Below are 22,599 nucleotides of genomic sequence, written 5' to 3'. Positions count from 1 at the left end.
GTTCAATACTTAGAACCACAAAAAAACAAACACAAAATAACAAAACCAAGACACTAGACTTAATCCTTCTGTGCCTGCTTAATTTCTTCAATGATGACATCTTCTCCCAGTGTTTTGTTCATGTTAGGCAAGTACTTCCAGCCCCAATGATATTAACTAAGGATATATATATATATATATATATATATATATATATATATTTTTTTTTTTACTGGGGATTGAACAACGGGCATTCTACCTCCGAGCTACATCCCCAGACATATTTTTTTTTTTGGGGGGGGTACTAGGGATGGAACTCACTGGCATTCTACCTCCGAGCTACATCTCCAGGCCTGCTTTTATTTTTTTCTTCTTTGTGGTACCAAAGATGGAACCCAGGGGGCATTGTACCTCTGGGCTACACCACTCCCAGCCCTAGTTTTTAGTCTATTTATTTATTTATTTATTTAGGTGGTACTGGGGTTCCTGGAAGCCCTTCTACCTCCGGGCTACACTCCCAGACCTATTTTTACATTTTTATTTGGAAACAGGGTCTCCTAAGCCAGAGCACGCAGCTGGCTTCGAACCTGCGCGATTCTCCTGTCTCTGCTTCCCAAGTGCGGGTATTACAAGCGTGCACCACCACGCCCGGCAGTCTTTTTATTTTTGAAATAGGGACTCACTGAGTTGCAAAGGGCCTCACTAAGTAGTTGAGACTGTCTATGAACCATGCTCTCTGGTCTCTGCCTCCCAAATGCTGGGATTACAAGCATGTGCCACCACACCCAGCTCTTGTGTGTGTGTGTGTGTGTGTGTGTGTGTGTGTGTATATTATTATTATTTTTTTTTTTTTGCGGGTCTGGGGATGGAACCCAGGGGCATTTGACCTCCAAGCTACACCCCCTGCCCTATTTTTTATTCTTTATTTTGAAACCGGGTCTCACTGAGTTGCAGAGGGCCTCACTAAATAGCTGAGGCTGTTCGTGAACCACGATCCTCCTGTCTCAGCCTCCCGAATGCTGGGATTACAAGCATGCACCACCACACCCAGCTGTTTTTTATTTATATTGAAACAAGGTCTCACTAAATTGCAGAGGGCCTCACTAAGTAGCTGAGGCTGGCCATGAATCCATGATTTGCCTGTCTCAGCCTCCCAAGTACTGGGATTACAAGCGTGCACCACCACACTTGGCTTACTAAAGATCATATTAACTAGAGAGGGAGGGAGAGGGAGAGGGAGAGTGAGAGGGAAAGGGAGAGGGAGAGAGGCACTAGATACAAGAGGTGGTAGGAAGAGCAGAAAGCTAAAAAATATACAGCTGATAAGGACCAGCTGGTTTGGCCTAACAACCTAATCTACTGTAGACAAGGAACACCATTCCTTAGAAAGGATGCAACTTCCTGCACAAAATCACTCAGTAGTGAAGAATTTTGACTTCTAGACTAGTGCTCTCTCCAGTCCTGCTTGTTAGAAATAATCTGCAAGTCATAAAGGGAAGAGATTAAAGTGATATACACCTGTAATCCCACTACTTGGGAGGCTGACATAGGAGGATCACAGATTCAGAGCCAGCCTCAGCAACCTAATGAGATTTGTTTCAAAATGAAAATAAAATAGGGTTGAGGGTATAGCCCAAAAGTAGAATGCCCTTGGGTTCAGAGCCAAGTCTGGGCAAAAATAAATAAATAAATAAAAAAAGCCAAGTTACACACCCAGCAAGGCAGGCAGCACTCCTACCAGGCCCCATCACTGCCACCCTTCTTTAGTACCCAGCAACTGTGTCTGAGTCTCCATGTCTGCATCTGAGAACAGTGATGCTCCTCCCTTGCAGGGCTGCGGTATGGTGAGAGGCTGGGCAGTATGGCAGGTGTTTATTTTACTGAGGCAGTTATCTTGCTGGAGAAATGTTGGCAGAAGGCGCTAGCACAAAGGGAGGCGATGTTGCCCTCTAAGTCCTCAATATTCTTTGATTTTGTCAGAGTATAAGATTGGTGTCTAGTGGTACAACTTTGTTTTTTTTGGGTGTGTGTGTGTGTGTGTGGTAGTGGGGACTGAACTCAGAGGCCTTCTACCACTGAGCTACACCCACAACCCATCTGTCTGTCTATCATCTACCTACCTACATATTTTTTTTTTCAGTGTGAACAGAAAATTTTAATATTATTTATTATGATGTTTTAAACTTTCAAAGTCTTTTCAACATAAAATAGCTGTACACATTTAAGTGTTTTTTATAAAACACAATAAAAAAGAATGATGATTGGTCTTTGTGGTTTCTAGTAATAAGTCCTGTCTTATTTTTCACATAGTATAAATTATATTCTCAGGCAGGATTGCATTAAGGCCCAGTAGTTCTTTTTTTTTTTTTTTTTTTTTTTTTTTTTTTTTGGTGGTACTGGGGTTCCTGGAAGCCCTTCTACTTCCGGGCTACACTCCCAGACCTATTTTTACATTTTTTTATTTGGAAACAGGGTCTCCTAAGCCAGCGCGCGCGGCTGGCTTCGAACCTGCACGATCCTCCTGTCTCTGCCTCCCAAGCGTGGGGATTACAAGCACCACCACGCCTGGCAAGGCCCAGTAGTTCTTAAACAATGTGGCCAGATAGCCATGTCATCCAGATCGCAGCAAAGGGAGCCATCTCCTAGTGCACCTCCACCTCATGAAGCTGAAGCTGCTCCTTCAGGATAGTTTTCCACTTCAATGTGAAGTAGATTGTTAGGTTTTCATGAGTGGTTTCATTATGTGGCTTTTTAGAAGAAAAAACAGTTTTGATTTCTTCTATAGTTCATAGTTCTTAGAAGAGACCTATTTTTGGAAATTGTATAGTCCAAGGATGTTCTGAATAACCCAACGCTCTTTAGTAGACGAAATCTCTCAATGCAACTGTAATAAATACGCATCTACATGCTTAGCTATATTACCGGTATATCCTGGAACCAAGGTAAGATGGTTTACCTGTTCCCACAATCCACTTAAAATTGTTGTTTTAAAATCTTAATATTTCCATCATTTATAATTTCTGTTTTGGATGACAGTTCTGACCACCACCTTTTAATTACTGCTTGGAGCCAGTTTAACCAACTATGAGATATTCTTCAAATCTGCTTTTAAGCAATGACTTTACTAGAGGCAACAAATCTACACAGCGGCCAAGTGAGATATATTGCTTTTCTTCCTGTAAGCTATTGGTTAGCACAAGAAGGCAATCTACCACAGCTCCGAGATCTACCCTCACCAAATAAGCTACAAGTTCACTTAGACTTCTCTTTCTCCAGAAAGTTCAATCTCAAATTCCTGCTGAACAAAACTTGAGCCATTGTTTCATGGTCCTGAGAAATCTCGGGGAAAAACCCACTCTATTTTGATGACGGGCTTTCTGTCTGTGAAGAACCAGAATCACTGGAGTTAACCAAATATGTTCGACTATCCGGGCGTAATTTTTCAGGCAGGTGGCCTGCACAAGCCACTTCATTTTCTTTATTTTCCATGTCACAGCCCCCACTTTTAGGGGACTGTTTTTTTTTTTTCTAAAACAAGGACTTAGAAAAGGTTGATGAACTTTCTTTCTGCGGTAGATCACCTTACGTAGTTTATCAGTGCTTTTCACAGCTTGTCCAACTGTAATTCTATTTATGTAAGCAGCCAGCTCTTTTGGAGATCTCTTAACCTCCTTCATGTTTTTATTAGTGAAATTAGAGATCCTTTTTCTAGGAAGATCAATGGACTGATCCTCAATATTATTACAAAAGTTCCATTTTTTAACATTGTGGGTTTCAGATGCCATAACCTCTTAAATACCGGTGCCTCATGGTAGCGCGGCGCCTCCGCCCAGCCCCGGCACTGTCCCAGCGCGCCCAGCTGCCTACAGTGTCCTGTGGCTCCCAGGCTGGGCCCCACTCACAGCCATTTAAACGCCGCCGCGCGCGGCCCGCCGGGATAGCCCTACATACCTATTTTTGATACTGGAGATTGAATCCAGGAGTATTCTACTTCTGATCTACATCCCCAACCTTTTTACTTTTTTTTATTTTGAAACAAGGTCTCACTAAGTTACTGTGCACTGGCCTCAAACTTGCAATCCTCCGGTCTCTCAAGTACTGGGATTACAGGTATGGGCCACCACGCCCAGTTTGCACCTGAGTTTTGAAAGGACCTAGCAATGCCCTGTCCCGGGAACACGTTGATCGTGTCTACTGCAGGAACCCAGCCTCCATGTAACTATCCACAGTCCCAGCAGTCCAAGTGTGCCGCCATCCTGGCGGCCACAGGGAGGTGGCAAATACAGGCTGTGACAGGGTGCTCTGGAGGAGCCATGCCACAACCTGCAACCTGGCAGGAAGCCAATGTCAGGTGCCCTTGGCTCAACTTCCAGCTCCATGCCCAATGGGAAGCCCATGGAAAATCCAAGACAGCTTCCAGAAACCCAGACCCCTCCCCATGGCCTCTTTTCTGACCTCTTCTTCCTAAACAGAGTTTTGGAGTTGGAGAACTTCTGGGCTGGGATGTAGTTCAGTGGCAGAGTGCTTGCCTTGCATGTGCAATACCCTGGGTTTGAGCTCCAGCACCAAAATAGGTAGGCAGGCAGGCAGGTAGGTGGGGCAAGCAAGCAAGCATGCAAATTCCGGTTGAAATGTGAGGTAGAAATAGAACTGGGCTTTCCTCAGATACTCCTGCCCTAAGTCTGGGGAGAGATTAGAAGGTGGCAATGATCTGAGACTCAGCTGTGTGTCACCTGCAACCAGAGGTGTCAGTTAACTATTACCCTCCAGGCATGGAAGCTGCGACCCCAGTTGGTGGTCCAGGGGCTTGAGCACATTCCTACAGCCATCCTTCTCTTCTCTCTCCAAGGGCCTGCCAGCTTCTGGGACAGGGGACTCTCCCCAAACCACACATAGTCCCAGGCCACAGAAAGCCCCATTTCCCCAACCTGCTAGGGCGACTCCAGCCAGCTCCCCAGGAGGCCTGGGGTCCCTCAACCTGGTGCTAGCGGTACCCGCCAGCCTGTCCACCCACATCCTCCCACATAGTGAGCCAAGCCAGGGAGGGAGGGGCCTCCGCATTTTATTAGGGCTGTGACAGAAGCAGAGGCTGGAAGCAGAACAGCCACATTTTTAACAACAGATAAATTAACCTCAGTGCAAGTTGAGGGGGGGACCGGGCCAGCTGTTTTAATAGATATATATATATATATAATAAAATAATAAAAAAGAACAAAAAAGACAAACAGACCCCTGAAGACATAGGCCGGGGGTGGGGGCAGCACCATCTGGATAGCTGTAAGGGCCAGGACAGAGAAGGCAACGTGTCCCTCCCCCGAGCTCCGCCAGCTTGGCCACCGTGACAGCCCTCTGGGGGCGCAGGGGCAGGGGAGCAGCTGGGTTGGGCAGAGATGGCACGGCTGGGGGGCTGGAAGCCCAGCACCACAAAATGGCTCAGCCTGGAGTGGAAGCTGGGACATGGTGGCCTCAAAGCCCAGTCCCTAAGAGGAAATGCTTCCTCTGGTGAGCGAAGGGACAGGGCGGGGCTCTCCCTGAGCTGAGCGTGGTCACCTCGTCCACAAGCGGTGGCAGTGGGCATGCCGGGGACCCCCATCACCTTCACATCCACCTGCGTCCCTGGCCCTTCAGGCAGGGACCCACTGGCTGAGCGTGGGGCCTGCAGGCCCGGCTCCAGAGGGGGCGGCTGGTCAGCCCTGACTCCCACAGGAGGAGAGCGAGTCATAGAGAGAGTCACTGAGGGACTCGGAGGTCTCCAGCCCTGGGACACCCCCGCTGGCCACTCGGCCTTCCTCGCCCACATCCGACGTGCTGGGGGTCCGACTGCCTCCAAATGCAGGGCCCTGGGGCGTGGGGGACGGGCGGCTGGGCTCAAGGCTCCGCTTCCGGTCCACGGGCAGGGCCTGGAAAGGAGGGACAGCTTGGAGTACACCCCTCCCCACCCCGCCTGAGAGGCACTGGGCTCTGGGGGCCTGTGTCCACTGAGTGGGGGCTCCTTCAGGCTGGGGCTCACTTCCAAAGAAGCAGGCTTCAGGTACAACTGCATGCAGGCCTGAAAAAGTCCCAGGGAGCCACCGTGGAGCGCGTGGCTGGACAGCTGGGGGCGAAAGGGCTGCACCTCACTGGAACAACTGGCCTCCCCATGCCCCTCCCTCCTGCCCGCCGTCTTCTTCCCATGCCCCTTTCTCAACTCTCACCATGGGGGTCCTGGGCAGCCCCTCCAGCTGTCGAGATGGGCACGGGAAAGGGTCAGAGGAGCTGCCTGCTGCCCTGGTGTTGGGGAAGGTCCAGTTCTTGGCCAGCTGCACAGGAGGGGGTGGGCCTGGGTCTTCGCAGGGATCTGTCCAGGAACAAGGGGAAGGTGGACGGTGCTGGCCAGCTCCTGGGGGGCACCCGCCCGCCTGCAGGGACACTCACCATTGGGGCAGGCCTGATGGCCCCGGTGGCCAGGAGTGGCAGTGGTGAGCAGCGCGGGAAAGGCTGGCATGCTGGGGTGCCGCCCACCCACCAGCAGCTCCTCGATGCCGGGCACCTCCCGCTCCAGGGTGTGGGCGCGGCGGGGGGTTTTGGTCAGGGCAGGGGGCCGAGCTGGGGGCTCCAGCCGCAGTGGCTTGGTCTTGGGTAGGTTCTTGCCGGGGGTCCCACTGCTGCCATGGTCTGGGGGTGGGAAGGTCCCAATGCCACTGTCCAGGGTTCTCGTCAAGGAGCCACAGGCTGGAGAAGAGGCCATGGCTGGTGAGGCAGGGCTCTGACTTCTGCTCCCTTCTCCCACTCCCAGCTCCACCCCTGCACACAGGCCTGCCCAACTGGGCCTTCCAGCCCTGGTGGGGGGGGTGCAGGAAATCTCAAGGGGAACAGGGTTATCACCTGCAGCCCCTGAGCCCACTGGGTGCCCGTTACCAAGGAGGCATTTGGGGCCTGGCCTGCCGTAGTCACAGGGGGACGTTCTCAGCCTGACTCTACCGACCTGTAAAGTGTGAGGTGGGCACTGGCTCTGCCAGGCTGTCATCCGAGGGCATCTCTTCTTGCCTTCCAGGTTCGCCGCTCAGCTGTGTGGATACAGGAGACTTGCGTGCTCATTCCCATCCCTTCCCAAACCCTACTGTGTCTCTGGGGAGTTGATGGGCAAGGGGACAAGGAGGAGGGCATTAAGGCCATGAGTATGGCTGACTGTTGGCCCTCAGAACCCTTCCTCCTCCCTAGCTCTCGGTGCAGAGCACAAGTGCACAGCAGATGCAGGTCCAAGGGAAGGGGGAGCTGTCGAGAGCCCGGCCCCTCTCCCCACCCTACCCCAAGAACTTACCTTTCCAGGAGGTCTTCCACAGCCCTGGAGTGGGCCCACCAGGCCATTTCGGGGCCCACAGGCTGGCCAGGGAGTCTTGGGGTCAGAGGATGCTGGCTGGAAATCCCCATACTCGGGTTTGGGATCCCGCCAACTCTTGGGTGGCAGCTCCTTGCCATCCACCCTAGGAGCAATAGTGGAGGTGAGGTGAGGGAGGGCAGTGCTCAGCACACGTGCTACCTGCTATGGTTTGGGGACATTTATCCCCTACCCCAGGCTTCAGGTGTTCAAATCTTTTTATATTAAGGAATAAACATTCTACCTCTAGACATACACACATACATGTCTAGAGGGTGGAAACCTGATATGTGGTGTTTAGAGGTGGGAGTCTTTGGGGGGTGACTAGGATTAGATGTGGTCTTGATTGAATATTGGTGGCTTTAGGGGAGACATGCAGAGCTGCATATACACGTGTCCTCCCCATGCCAGCAAGAAGACTATCACCAGATGCGGCCCCTATACCATGCTCTTTTGGAACTGTGAGCCAAAATAAACCTTTTTTAAAAAATATAGAGTATCCTAGTGAGCTGGGCACGGTGGTGCATGCTTGTAATCTCAGTACTTGGGAGGCTGAGACAGGAGGATCACAGGTTTGCAGTGAGGCTCAGCTACTTAGTGAGATCCTCAACTTACTAAGACCATGCTTCAAAATAAAGAATAAAGAACTAGGCGTGGTGGTGCAGGCTTATAATCCCAGCATTTGGGAGGCTGAGATAGGAGGATTGCGATTCACAGCCTCAACTATTTAATGAGGCCCTTTGTAACTCAGTGAGACGCTGTTTCAAAATAAAGAATAAGGGGGCTGGGATGTAGCTCAGTGGTAAGCACCTGCTTTGCAGGTGTGGTGCTCTGGGTTCGATTCCCGGTTCCAAAAGAGACCAAAAAAAAAAAAAAAAAAAAAAAAGAACCCCTTAAAAAAAAAAACCCACAACCAAAATAAAGAATAAAAAATAGGGCTGGGTGTGTAGCTCAGAGGTCAAATGCTCCCCTCTGCAACTCAGTGAGATGCTGTTTCCAAATAAAGAATAAAAATTAGGGATGGGAGTGTAACTTGGAGGTAAAAGGCCCCTGGGTTCAATCCTCAGTACAAATAAATAAATAAAATAGGGCTGGGGGTGTAGCTGGGAGCTAGAGTACTCCTTCGTTCAATCCCCAGTAACACAGACACAGACACACACAGTTGCCTGAGTGAGGTGTAGTAGCGTATTCCTGTAATTCCAGTAGTTGGGAGGCTGAGACAGGAAGATCGCAGGTTGAAGGACAGCCAGCCTCAGCAAGTAGTGAGACTCTCATCAACCTAGCAAAACCCCATTTCAAAACAAAACAAAACAAAACTGGCTAGAGTTAGCTGTGCGTGGTGGCACACACTTGTAATCCTAGTACTTGGGAAGCTGAGACAGGAGGATCACAGGTTAGTGGCCAGGCTCAGCTACTTAGTGATGCCCTCTGCAACATGGTGAGACCGTTTCAAAATAAAAAATAGAGCCGGGCGTGGTGGCACACGCTTGTAATCCCCGCGCTTGGGAGGCAGAGACAGGAGGATCGCGCAGGTTCGAAGCCAGCCGTGCTGGCGTTAGAGACCCTGTTTCAAAAATATAAAATAGGTCTGGGAGTGTAGCCCGGAGGTAGAAGGGCTTCCAGGAACCCCAGTACCACTAAAAATAAATAAATAAATAAATAAAAAATAAATAAATAAAAAATAGGGCTGAGGATGTAGTTCAGAGGTAGAATGCCCCTGGATTCCACCCTCAGTACAGAAAAGAAAAAAAAAAAAAAAAAAAAAAAAGGCTGGGAATGTAGCTTACAGGTAGAATGCACTCTGATCCACAGCAACAAAAAGCCTGCCTTGACTCTTTCATTATAGCAGTGGAAATGGCCTAATACATCAGCCTTGTACCCTCCAATGATGGGGGCCTAGTGAGATACTCACTGCCACCCATGACCTATGGCTGGCAGTTGCTCCAACTACCCCTTCAAACACTGCCAACAGGCAGGGACCTTGGGGAACCCCCAGAGGAATAACAGGCACAGGGGAGAAGGTGGGAGACTCCCTCTAAAGCTATCCAGGGTCACTGTTCTCTGGTATCCTGGCAGACCAGGTCACATCAGGGTCCATGCGCAACATAACCTGCCTGCTCCCTGAGCCTGCGCGTACTTGCCTTCCCAGCCTCACGCCCAACTTGAGGCCCAGCTCCTTTGGACTCTGCCTCTTCAGTCAGACCACAACCTCAAGATAAGTGAGGTCCCTTTTCTAAGCCACAAATCTATGTATCCCTTCCCAGAGGAAGACCTTCATTTGCCTGCAGTTTGGATCTAGCATTCACTTAACTATCGCATGAAGGCACCTCAGGCCACCTCATCGGACATGAGACAATCCAGAAAGATGGGGACTGTGAACTCTTCTCAAATGAGAGCTGTCTCAGGTCTGATAGCCAGCCAGCGGGGAGGGGAGTGGGGTATAAACTCCAGGCTTCTGATAACAGACCCAGATCTTTCCTCCAAGCTAGGTCACCAATGCTGAGACACTCTGGTGACATCCTGCCCCCTTTGACCTCTGGGAAGCCCAAGCTTCCCGAAGGGCAATTTGGGGCCCAGAATCGGGCTGTCTCCCACCTGCTGAACACCCACCAGCTGGTCCAGGCCCTCACCTGTTGAGCAGCTGTTGCATGAAGGTGTCTGCACCCTGGTACATGCCGGCCAGCTGGCCCTGCACCTGCCCTAGGCCCGTATTGGACCCTGAGGCTGGGCCCCCAGGCCGTGGACGGGCCCTGCTGCTCAGGTAGGCCCTCTCCTCCTCCAGCGCCCGGCGGAGATCTTCTGCCTTCGCCATCAACTTAGAGATGTTGAGGCTCTCGGCTTCCAGCTTCCGGGCCTCCACTTTGACCTCTTTCCGGAGTGGGGAGCTCCCACTGGCTCCTTCCTTGCCCTTGGTGGTCTCTGTGCGGCGGCTGAGTGCTGGCAGCTTGCTCTTCTTAAGGCCGAACCAGCTGGCGATGCTGCTGGCGTTGCGGTGCTTGGCCTCAGAGCCGGGGGTCCGCTCCTGGCCCTGGAGCCGCAGCACGTTCTCCTCAATGCCCTTCATCACCTTCTCCTCGATGGCCGAGTGTGGGGCTGGCCCTTCAGGGCCCGGGCTAGGGTCGACAGGCCCCGGGCCAGGCGACGTGGGCGGCCCCACAGTACTGCCACAGTCTGTCCAAGGTGGGCCCTTCCCCTTGTCAGGCTTGGGGGGCTCCCTGGTGAGCAGGGCGGGCCCAGGTCGGGGAGCCACCTTGGTGGGTGACTTGGAAGGAAGCTTTGTAGGGCTGCTGTGAGGGCTCTTACTGGGCTTGCCCAGGCTGGGGGCTGAGGTTGGCACTTTTACAGGGGTGCGTGGCACCTGGGGACACAGGGCCCCAGCCAGCCGACTCTTGGCCAGCTCCACTTTGGTGAGGCAGCTCCTTGGTGAGACGGGCTCCAAGTCCACCCGGGCACCCATGGAATGAGAGGAGTAGACTCGGGCCCCAGAATCCCCAAGTCCGGGTTCCTGCTGCTTCAGGCTACTTGTGCCTAAGGCCACTGCCCCCCTCAAGCCCCCCTTAGCTTCTGGCTGCTCAAGGGGTCTGGTGGTGGGGAGCACCATGTCTCCAGTGCTCTCCCCTGCCCTCGCTGGTCCTCGGGCCTTTTCGATGCAAGGCCTGGCTGGCATCCCATTTTTCTCTGGACCCAGGGGCACCTCGGGGCCTGTCCTTAATTTTCCCAGTGCTGCCAGTCTGTCACGCAGGGGTGTGTAGCTGGGATCCCCAGGCCGCCGCCCTGACCCCTGGCTGGGCTTCCTGGAGGAGCCTGGGGTCCTGCGGCTGGGGTGGGGAGACTCTGAGCCTGCCTTGTCCAGACTCTCCTCTTGTGGGCTCCCAGAGGGGCAGGAGTCTGGGAGGGAGGGGCTGGGGAGGACTCCAGGGCTCCTGAGGACCTCAGGGGCCTGTGGTGCCTCCAGAGGCAGTTGTGGGTAGGTGGGCACCTGCAGTGGGGATGGAGGTGGCTCTGGGGAAAGCGCCCTAAAGGTACTCCGAGAAAGGTCCAGAATGTTCTCATAGCAGGGAGACACTACTGCTCCTGGGGACAGCGTGGCAGACAGGGCTGACTGGGGGGGTCTGAGCTGTGTGGAGTCTGGCATCATGGAGCAGGGTGAAGGGCTCGTCGGCAGGCCCTGTGCCCCCTCTGGGGACAGCTCTCCACCACCCAGACCCCTGCGGGCCAGCAATGGGGAGGGGCTGCCATCTGAGCCACTGTTGCGACAGGGGATTCGAGAGTTCCGTGGGAGCTGGGGGCTGAGCTGTGGGCCTCCTGGGCTGGGGACCTTCTCCGAGGCTGGAGGCAGCTTGAGGAACTTGAGTCCTCTGGCTGGTGAGGGCAGAAGGGGTCCCTGGGCCTCCCCGGGAGGAGGAGGCCCAATTTGGAGCTTGCTTTTCACCTGAGATGAAGACTGGGGTTGTCCAGACTGCGAGCCCAGTGGGGCATCCCCTGCACCCATGAACATGCTGAGGAAGGGCAGGGGCCCCTGGCCCTCTGAGGTAGCACCAAAGCCCAGCCTGTGGGCCTCTGGGGCACCCCCACCCCAAGCTGTCTTTGAGAGGCCTTTCGACTTGGACAGATGCGAGGGCCCCTGGTCTGGGGAGGATGGCTGCCCGGGACCTGGGTGGTCCCCATTGAGTGGGCCTGCAGCCCCAGCCAGAAAGGCCTGTAGGTAAGTCTCTGTGTCCTCAAGGAGCTGGCCCAGGTTCAACTGCTTGTGGGCCAGGGCACCCAGCAGGGTGTCAGGGCTGGGGGCCTCATTGGGGTCACCTGCCTCATCAGAAGAGGAGGAAGAACTGCTGCCGGGGGCACAGTGTGGACCAGAGCTGGTTCCCTGGGCCTGCGGGGGGGCCCTGCTGGGGCCCCAGGGCCGCCCAGCACCCTCTTCCTCCCATGAGCTCCCCAGGAGGCGCTCCCAGTGCAGCAGGCCTCCCAGGCTACCCGGGCCAAGTAGCAGATAGGGGGCCCAGGGCGAAGGTTCAGGCTGGGGTGGGCCACACAGCTCGCCGTTGATGGGCTCTGGGGAGCCAGGAGCCTGGCCTGGAGGCTGCCAGGGGGTGGCAGGGGAGCACAGAAGCAACGGGTCAGTCTCTTCCAGGGCTCGAAGCACCTCCAGAATCTGGGCTTTCTTCCGCAGGAATGGGGACAGGGCATCCAGAGCTGGGGGTGGGGCAGCTGGGGGGCCTGGGCCTCCGGGCCGCAGCTGCTGCTCCCAACACACCTGAGTGGCATGAGAAGAAGACACGTGGGGCTGGCATCCAGGCCCAGGCCCGGCCCCGGCCCGGCCCCAAGCTGAGCGTAACAGTAGGTCAGGCACAGGGCTGGCCTGGTCCTGTGTGATCGTGTCCCCCAGACAAATCCAGAGCTCTTAGGACATGATGGCTCAGCTTCCTCAGGGATCACGGAGCCCCGTTTTCCCCAACTGTCATATCTGGCACACTTGGGGTAAGCAGGTACCCCGCATCCCCTTTTTGGTTATCCTAGCCCCCTATTTCCACTGCCTTTCACATTGGCAGACCTGACCAGCTTCAACTCCGACCTCTGTGCTTGTCCCTGGGAAGGAGGCCTGTCTGTATCTCAGGCTTCAGAAAGAACAGACTCAAGCAGGGAGAGTGATTTGCCAAGACCCGAGCCAGTCCCTGCGGGCGAGCCCAGGCCTCCCCAGCTGGCCCACCTGCAGAAGCACCAGGGATGACACCAGGCCAAGTGCTGCTACCCAGCTCCCTCTCGGGTTTGGTGCAGTGATTAACTACATCAGCTCTGGAGTCAGACCGTGTAGGTTCAAGTCCCAGTTCCGCCTAGCAATATGGCCTTCAGCAAGTTAATCTGATCTCTACGTTTCACAGTATCATCTGTCAGGTAAGGTGGTAATTATATTTAACCTCATAAAATAAAAGCGCCCCAAGGTGCCCGCACAGTGCCTGGCACGGAGTAAGAGTTAACTGACTCTCCGAGCATTACTCATGCTCTTGCTTGTGGGCCAGTGCTGGGGGCGGGGATCTGTTTTTCCTGCTATGAGGCTGAGCTGAGGGCTCACGCTTCCAGCCTGGACAAGAGTCTGTGCAGGGAAAACAGCCCTTCCCTGGGGGCTCGTTAGGAACTAGCAGTGAAACAGACTGACTAGCTAGCCAGCGAGGCTTCTGGTCACTCTGCCCTCCCCTCCTACCTCTCTCTGCCCGGCACAGCGCCCCAGAGGTAGCGAGGCGGCCAGCCCCTCAGCGGCACTCAGGGAGGAGGAGGCTGGTGGCTCTGATGGTGGCTGCAGCGGAGTGAGGGGGACCTGCAGAGGGAAAGGAGAGTTAGCACAGTTGCCATCTGGACCCTCGTGAAGCCAGGCCTCCCTGTCCAGGTGTGTCTCTCCAGGCCCAAGGTGAGGTTCTTGTTGCTCTACCCTGCTGTTAAGCTCCTCAGGAGACCACCTCAGAAGATGTGAGGATCGTACACGCCTGGGTGGCAGGGAGGTGGGACTGGTGAGGACTGTGGAGGGAGAGGAGTAGCCCAGGTTCAGAGGGCAGCGGCAGTTCTAATCCAGGCTTGTCTATCTTGGCTCCAGCACCGCTATGCCTGTTTTTTTTTTTTGTTTGTTTTTGAGGGGGAGGAAGGCTTCCTCCCCTATGACAAAGGGGTTACCACAAAGGTCCCTTTCTGTTTTCACCATCTGTGATCCCACCCAGTACTGCTGAGACTGATGGCTTAGAAAAGAACTGATAGGAAGCCGGGTGTGGTGGCGCAACTTGTAATCCCAGTACTTGGGAGGCTGAGACAGGAGGATAGCACAGGTTGGAAGCCAGCCTCAGCTACTTAGTGAGGCTCTCAACAACTTAGTGAGAACCTGTTTCCAAATAAAATATAAAAATAGGTTTGAGGGTGTAGCCCGGAGGTAGAAAGCCCCTAGGTTCCATCCCAGTACCACAAAGGAAAAAAGAAAAAAAAAAAAAAAAAGAAAAAGAAAAAGAACTGACAGGAAGCCATTATTCCTGCCTACCCAGCCTGGCCTCAGGTGCAACATCTACTCTGAGCTATGAGCATTGCAAAGGAGATTTAATCATGGGCCACTTTTCTCTGTCCTTGAGAACGTGATTTCCCTCTCCCAGGCATCACTGCTGGACATGAGTCAGCCTGAACCCTTCCTTCTCCCTCATCTGCAGCCGTGTGTGTGTGGAAGACTGAACCCAGGAACATTTTACCTCTGAGCTACAACCCCAGTCTCCTCCCTCTTTCTCTTTCTCTCCTTCCTTCCTTTCTTCAGCACTGGGAATTGAACCTAGGGGCGTTCTACCCCTGAACCATACTCCTAGCCCTAATTTATTCTTTATTTTGAAACAGAGTCTAAGTTGCAGAGGGCCTCACTGAGCAGCTGAGGATCCTCCTGTTTCAGCCTCCCAAGTACTGCGATCACAGGAGTGCACCACCATATTCAGCTTCTCTGCAGCCTTTAAATCCTGTCTCTCAGGTGTGGTGGTGCACACCTATAATTTAAGCTCAGAATTTGGGAGGCTGGGACAGGAGAATCACAGGTTCAGAGCCAGCCTAAGCAATTTAGTGAGGCTCTCAGCAACATTGTGTGATTTTGTTTCCAAAAAAAAGGGAAGAAAACAAGAAAGAAAGAAAGAGAAAGAAAGAAAGGAAGAGAAAAAAACCCCTCTCAGCCTTGCCTCTGGTATCTGCAGCGAGCTCCTTTAGTCTGGATCTTCCTGCTTCTGGGCATTTCAGGCAGTCTCTGTGATCTGGTTTGGTGGCCTTTCCACCTCTAGGGCACAAGATAGCCTAAAGCATCTCTCTCTCTCTCTCTTTTTTCTTCTGGTACTGGGGATTGAACCCAAGAGCATTCTGCCCCAGCCTTATTTTATTTTATTTTACTGAATCAGGGTCTCACTATCTTGCAGTAGTGGGTAACCTTTGTTAAGTTGCTGAGGCTGGCCACAAACCTGCAATCCTCCTGTCTCAGCCTCCCGAGCACTAGGATCACAGGTGTATGCCTGTACTCCTGGCTCCTAAAGGATCTTTTTATATGGCACCTTTGTGCTTAAAAGTCTTCTATGTTTCCCTGCTGCCCAAGGAAGCAAGTCTGAGCTCCAGGGGGTCCTGGCTTGGCCTACACATTTTTCCCTCACACTCAGGGTGGGGAGGTGGCTCAGTGGATGAGCGTGAGTGAGAGGCCCTGGGTCCAATTCCAGCACTGCAATAAACAGACAGACAGAACCCCCTGATGTCTGCAGTTTCCGTCCCTCACTGCTGCACTGCACATCCTTTGCTCCTGCCAAGCTGAACAGCTCGCCATCCCTCAGCGTTCCCCTGACCACGGATCCTTGCTTGTGCTGTTCTTCCCACGGGAACCCCTTATCTTCAACCCCTGCATTACTTTTTTTTTCTTTCTTTTTTTTTTTTTGGTGGTACTGGGGTTGAAACCCAGGGGCTTTCTACCTCTGGGTTACACCCTCAGACCTATTTTTATACTTTATTTGGAAACAGGGTGTCACTAAGTTGCTGAGAGCCTCACTAAGTAGCTGAGGCTGTCTTCGAACCTGTGCCATCCTCCTATCTCAGCCTCCCAAGCGCAAGGGATTACAAGCGTGCGCCACCGCGCCCGGCTCCTGCATCACTCTTTGTTTTCTCCCATCCATCCAGGTCCAGGACAGTGTCATCTCCTAACAGGAACCTTCCCCTAGTCCTCTGAGGTCCCGTCTAGATCCTTGGACAGATGGCACTACTGAGTGGCTTTGTAGCATGGTCTGTAGACCTGCTTCCCGTGGATCCCAGCCTCCTGGGGTCATGTCTGCTCTGCACAAGCCACAGCACTAAGAGCTTTGTGATCTGGTCCAATTCCAAAGTGTTGGCAAAGGTATTGCTCATTAAAAAAAACAAAAAACTTAATAAGCATTTGTTTAAAGGGGCTTTTGCCCCAGCAAAGCATAATTTGGGAATCACATTAATTATAAACAGCTGCCATTTATTCAGTATGATGGGCCAAATACCACATATTTATTATCTTTACAGCAAAATGTAATACAGGCATTTTTATCCCATTTGTTTATTTATTTTTGTGGCTCTGGGGATTGAATCCAGGGATATTCTACCTCCGAGCTATACCCCTAATCCTTTTTATTTTGAAACAGGGTCTCAACAAGTTGCCAAGGGTCTTGCTCTATCATTGAGTCTGGCCTCAAACCTGTGATTCTCTGTTTTAGTCTCTTAATTACTAGGCGTATAGGTATGCACCACCACACTTGGGTTTTATCCTTATTTGTAACAACAACAACAACAACAACAACAACAAGAACAACTGATTTTGTAAAGTTAGATAATTTGCCCAAGGTCACACTTAGCTAAGAAGTGGTAAGTTGAAGATTCAGCCCCAGTTGATCTGAGGCCAAGGGTCACCATCTTTCTATTACATCATGTTAACCTCTGGGGAAGAAAAATCTATTGGCCCAAACCCCAAGAGTTCCCAGAATTTATTTAGGCAAAAAATAGCCAGGCATGGTAGCGCACACCTATAATCCCAGAACTTGGGAAACTGAGACAGGAGAAGCACAGGTTGAAGTCAACCTCAGTAACTTAGTGAGATCCTGTTTCATTTTTCTTTATTTTTATTTTTTAATTTATTTTTGTGGGTCTGAGGATAGAACCCAAGGGCATTCGACCTCCAAGCTATACCTCCTGCCCTATTTTTTATTCTTTAATTTGAAACAGGGTCTCACTAAGTTGCAGAGGGCCTCACTAAGTAGCTGAGGCTGACTGTGAACCATGATCCTCCAGTCTCAGCCTCCCAAGAGTACACCACCATGCCAGGGTTGAGATCCTATTTCAAATAAAAATTTTTAAAAAGCTCCTGGGTTCAATTTCCCCCCAACTAATTAACCGCTAAATGATTTAAGATGCCCTAGCCTGTTATCAGCAGTCAGTGATAAGGGGTGGGCTTGGCTAGGGGTGAACCTGTATCACTGACACCTGCAGGGTCTCCTGCTGCTGATCCAGCCGGTTCTGTAACACGTGGGTGAGATGGGGCTGCAGAAAGGCTGTGGTGCTGAGGGCTCTCCTCTCAGTGAGTAGAAGGGCTCCCTGCTCGGGGCTGGGGCAAGAGCTCGTTGGTTTGTATCACAGGCACAAAAATCCAGACAGACAGAAACCCTCCCACACAGAGAAAGTGCTTCTCTTCCTGTCAACATGGGTCAGGGATACCCTTACAAATAGCCCACTGCCCCCTCGGCCACCTGGAGCTGCTTCTGATCTTCCTTCTGCAGCGCACCACATCTGTGGGGGTTCCTGGCAGTAACTGCAAGTGACAACTTAGCCCAGAATTCGCTCCTAAGAGCCCCCACCCCCGCTTCTCCTGTATAGGGCCAGCAGTAGGGGCCAGTGTCTTTGGACATGGGTGTATGCCACTGGTGGGTCCATGTAGCTATGTGCCGAGTCAGCAGGGGTGAAGCGCCCTTCTGACCTCTCTGTGACACCAAGCCCTGGGCCCCACCCACCCCTGGCAAGGAAGAGCTGTGTCAGTGGCCAAAGGGGCCTCTTGGGAGCTTGAAATAACTGCATCTGCAGACTCCACCCATCTCCTTCCACAGGGCAGGAGTAAGTGTGAGTCTTCTCTGTCAACAAGAAGGGATGCTGTCCAGCTGGGGGGAGCAGCTGGGAGCAGGAACGCGGGTAGTTTCGGCCCACCTAACCCTTCCCCGATGACCACAGCCCCAGCCTGGAGGGGTGGCTGACGGCTGTGTGTGAGCAACGACAGCAGGACCAAGCAGCAGAAGGAGCAGCACAGGTGCCCACCTGGGGGAGGGAGCCAGTGGTGAGCTGGAGTTTCTGCTGGAACAGGGCACTCAACATCTGGTTCTGCCGCTCCAGGTCAAACACCCTCTTCTTTAGCTTGATGCACTCCTCCCGCAGGTCCTGCACACCAGAGGAAGCGGGGTGGGGGGAGAGGATGAGGGCAGACCTCTCACCCCAGCAGCGGGCACAGACCCTGCCCAGTGGCCCCAGGTCACCTACTGGGCACACCCTTTCTCCTGCAACCTCCTGTGTCTACAGCTCCAGCATCCCCCAGGGAAGTATGTTTTCTAGGACTTACTACCTTGGTGGCAGGTAAATCCCATTCTCTCTGTCACTTTTCCCATTCCTGGAGCCAACTCTCTGCCTCTTAGAAACCACACATTGATTCCATAAGATGGTGGAAGACCTTGGGGTCAGAGCGGCCTATATATTAAGAACTTATCCACAGTATGTAAGTATTAGATGCTACTTAAGCTAACAATACCAACCATCATGACCTGGATAAATCAGCTGAGAGCCCAGGGTAAGAGAAAAATTCCAGGCCAAATCCAAGTCACCATAGCTCAGGGACCTGGCTTTACCCAGTCCCACCCTCCTCCAGGTAGAAAACTGTGGACCTGCCCAGGCAGGTGGAAGGGCATAATGGGTCGAGGGGCCTGTGGCCCTCCAAGCACGTTCCTCCAGCTCTGAGCGAAGCTTAGCTGAGCAGGCTCGGGGCTCAGGAAGGGCCTCCTGACTCTTTTCCCCAGGGCTTTTCCCCAGGGCCTTGGGGCTTAAGGCTGGGTGCCTCTGGTGGCTACTCACCTTCTGATTCAGCAGTGCCTGAACCACGTGGTTGGCAACCTGGTGACAGAAAGCCCCAAGACTGAGCTGACAAGCCACGTGTCCCCACCCTCCTCCCCAGCACCGTCCCCCTGCAGACCCCACAGACCTCGTCCAGACAGCGCTCATAAGTCTCCCGCTGGTTCTCATTGGCCTGGGCCAGGGCCGAGTTCTCTGCCTGCAGGATGGAGGGAAGTAGGGTAAGAGGGAGGCTTTGGGGGCTGTTCTTCCCACAGGGCAAATTCCTTTTGGGGACAAGGCGAGGAGTCTACCAGCTACAGCCCACGTGGGGAAACCTGCAGGGGCAAACCAAGGGTAGCAGGAGGAAAGAGCTGAGACGTAATCCCCATCCTCAAGAGAGGCTGGGAGGCTGGGGAGATAGAGAGGCCAGAAGACTACCAATAGGCAGTGCTAAAAGTAATCCTTATTTCTCGGGGAGGGTACAAGAGACTGGAGGAGGAGGACGGGTCTCAAGCTTGTGGCAAGAGAATCCACACCTTGTCCTTTGACTCCTTGGCCTGGGTTACCCCCTCCTCTGTGGCCTCTGTGACCACCTATTTCCCTGAAACCAAGAGGGCATGAAAGTGGGGAGAAGAGAGACATTTGTGGGCTCAGATAGTCTACCCCTGGGCATGCTTCTTGTCCCTGGGATAAAAGCAAGGAAAGGGCTTCTTAGAGGAGCTCTGTGGAAGAAATGCTGCCTCCTCCAGCCAGACCAAGGGGGCAGAGCTCTGGGGAGGGTGGCCCTGCGCAGGCCCTCCTGCTCCCCCTGCTCACTGCCACACACCTCTAGCTCCTGGAGTCGGTGCAGCAGCTCCTGGCAGGTGCCCGGCTCCAGGTTGCCATCGCCACCCTCTCCTGGCCTCAGGTTTCCAGGCCCCCTGGAAGGCTGGTCCATGGCCTCCGACGTCCAGCCCTGGGAACAAGTGAGAGAAGCCCTGGCAAGCTACGCCAGGGCAACGGAAGAGTGAGGGGGAGGAGGACAGAGAGGAAACTCCTTCAGAACTCAGATGGGCGTGATCTACATGTCACAGATATTGTAACAACTCAGGATCCCTCGGGTGACTCCTGCTCATTCTTCCCATCTGAGAACAGAGGCCATTGTTTTCTTTCTTTCTTTTTTTTTGGTGGTACTGGGGGTGGAACTCAGGGGCATTCTACCTCTGAGCTACACCCCCAGCCCTATTTTTTATTCTTTATTTTAAAGCAGGGTCTCACTGGGTTGCAAAGGGCCTCACTAAGTACCCGAGGCTGGCCGTGAACCAAGATCCTTTGGTCTCAGCATCCCGAATGCTGGGATTACAAGCGTGCACCACTACGCCCAGCTGAGACCTTTGTTTTCTAAACCCATGTTTGCACGTGCCCTGCTGGAGGTCAGATAGACTCTGAGCAAGGGGCCGAGAGCCCTGAATTCTCCAGTAGGGTTGGCCTCAAACTGGCAAGTCAGTCTGTTTCTACCTCTCTGTCCCTGTTTGCAAAACAGCACCAGCATCATTCAATGCTGGCAAACAAAAACTAGTTAAATTTTTTTCAGAAAGTTAAAAAACAGCTTAAGGCACTACTTCACTCATAACAGTAATAATAATAATAATAATAATAATAATAATAATAACAACAACAACAACAACAAGTAAGACAACGAGGATTTTGTCCTGGGATCAGAGGCCTTGCCTGGGGCAGGGACATGCTTGAGGTAGTGGGCCTTGGACAAAACCCTGGCTTTCTAGACAAAAGGCCCGAGCTGGCTCTGCCGAGTGTGTGCTGGTGAACACACCGAAACTTGCTCAGCTCATTCACTGACTTGGTCAGTCATCAGTTTCCTAATTCTGAGAAATGGGCAGAAGGATTCTCCTTCCTGATGGTCACTGTGAGTATCAAAGGTGACTGGCGATGGGACAATACCCTGAGAAGCAGCCGAGTGAGGTGTCGACACGACTGAGGCTCACATGGACAGAACTACAGCGGGGGCTCGGAGTCACGATGCTGCCATGAAGGAAACAGACTGAGGAAGAAAGAAAGAGACCCATCTGGATCCGGGCGTGGTGGCGCACGCTTGTAACTCCGGCATTCGGGAGGCTGAGATAGGAGGATCGCAGTTCGCGGCCAGCCTCAGCTACTTAGTGAGGGTCTTTGCAATTCAGTGAGACCCTGTTTCAAAATAAATAATACAAAATAGGGCTAGGGTGGAGCTCGGAAGTAGAATGGCCCTGGGTTCCATCCCCAGTACCGGAAAGAAAAAGACCCATTTGTCATTGACCACACAAACACAGCAAAGTTCTGACTTGGCGCTGTGCTAGCCCATCCATCCTCCCACCCCACCAAACTCTTGCCATCATTAATAACCAACTAGCAGCTGGGCGTGGTGGCGCACGCTTGTAATCCCCGCACTTGGGAGGCAGAGACAGGAGGATGGTGCAGGTTTGAAGCCAGCCTCACTGGCTTAGGAGACCCTGTTTCCAAATAAAAAATATATATAAAAAATGGGTCTGGGAGTGTAGCCTGGAGGTAGAAGGGTTTCCAGGAACCCCAGTACCACCAAAACAACAAACAAACAAAAACAACAACTAACTAGCCTTTCTTTAGTCGGGGGCGGGGAGGAGTAGTGGCACTGGGGATTAAACCCAGGGGCATTCTACCTCTGAGCTATACCCCCAGCCCTATTTTTTATTCTTATTTATCAAATATTTATTTGATTTCTACATCATCTTTTCATCCCTCTGACCCCCCTACAAAAGTGGCTTCGAGGCAGTTAGGTGTGTTGGCGCAAGCCTGTAATCCCAGTACTTGGGGGCCTGAGACAGGATTGCAGGTTTATGGCCAGCCTCAGCAACTTAGTGAGACCCTGTTTCAAAATACAAATGCAAATAGGGCTGGGGTTGAAGCTCAGAGGTAGAACACCCCTAGATTCAATCCCTGGTACCACAGGGGGGAAAAAAGTGGCTTGGCTTAGAGCTTTTTGACCACAGAGGAGGGCCCCCAGTGGCTCTGCACCAGGCATCTGATCCTTACTTCTATCCTCCACAGTGGGCACAACGACGTCTCTCCCTCCCACGCCCAGTCACCCCTCCAGTCCCATCACCAATATGCACCGGCTCCCATGCTCCTCACCTGTCTCTGCCCCTCGCCCAGGCTGGCACGCTCACTCTTGCAGCCAGAATGGTCACCTCACCTGTGGAGACACAGAGGGAGATGTCAGTTGAGGACTCCTTGAGCACTGTGGGAACCTGCTGTGTACTAGAAGCCAGGGCACACAGGTGAGCACGCCACAGAGCCCTCCATTTATGGAGCTTCAGCTCCACTGGGTGAGGCAGACAATTACACGACGCTGGGCATGGTAAGGCACTGAGATGACAATCAAGCACAGACCTGTAAAGTCTGGGTGAAATCTCAGGATGGGAGAAGAAAGAGCCAGTGCACAGGTCACCAGCTCTTAGCTGGGAAACACTCAGCTCTAACAGGTGAGCGTCACAGGCACGTGCAGTAATCTACCCCCTTACCAACACACACTGGTTTCTTTCTCTCTCCCCCCCCCCCCTCTCTCTCTCTTTCTTTTTTTCTGTGTGGTACTGGGGATTGAATTGAATCCGTGGTATTCTATTTTTTTTTTTTTTGAGGGTCTAGGGATGGAACCCAGA

General features: G+C 52.7%; 1 protein-coding gene and 1 pseudogene across 3 annotated transcripts; both read right to left on the bottom strand.

Annotated features, from left to right (window-relative positions):
- Positions 1-2,854: 2,854 nt before the first annotated feature.
- LOC308270112 (KATNB1-like protein 1) lies at positions 2,855-3,764 on the bottom strand (annotated as a pseudogene). Its single transcript has one exon. The product of its transcript is annotated as a KATNB1-like protein 1 (transcript).
- Positions 3,765-5,666: 1,902 nt separating this feature from the next.
- NCKAP5L (NCK associated protein 5 like) lies at positions 5,667-22,125 on the bottom strand (the record flags this gene model as incomplete). Of its 2 annotated transcripts, none has more annotated exons than XM_080705437.1 (12): positions 22,044-22,125; positions 19,752-19,880; positions 19,074-19,142; positions 18,947-18,985; positions 18,143-18,262; positions 13,536-13,649; positions 9,967-12,590; positions 7,280-7,442; positions 6,944-7,025; positions 6,394-6,690; positions 6,174-6,316; positions 5,667-5,879 (listed from the first exon to the last, which is right to left on the bottom strand). In XM_080705437.1, the coding sequence occupies exons 2-12, from the start codon at positions 19,860-19,862 to the stop codon at positions 5,667-5,669; spliced, it is 3,975 nt and encodes a 1,324-aa protein (XP_080561563.1). In that variant the 5' UTR covers positions 19,863-19,880; positions 22,044-22,125. The 2 variants fall into 2 exon arrangements, with proteins under 2 accessions (XP_080561563.1, XP_080561564.1); XM_080705438.1 differs by having other exon boundaries at positions 19,752-19,910; positions 22,073-22,122.
- Positions 22,126-22,599: the final 474 nt, after the last annotated feature.

This window comes from Muscardinus avellanarius, assembly GCF_963383645.1.
Source record: "Muscardinus avellanarius genome assembly, chromosome: 11".
Classification (NCBI taxonomy): Eukaryota; Metazoa; Chordata; class Mammalia; order Rodentia; family Gliridae; genus Muscardinus; species Muscardinus avellanarius.
This window is presented reverse-complemented; position numbering and strand designations above follow the sequence as displayed.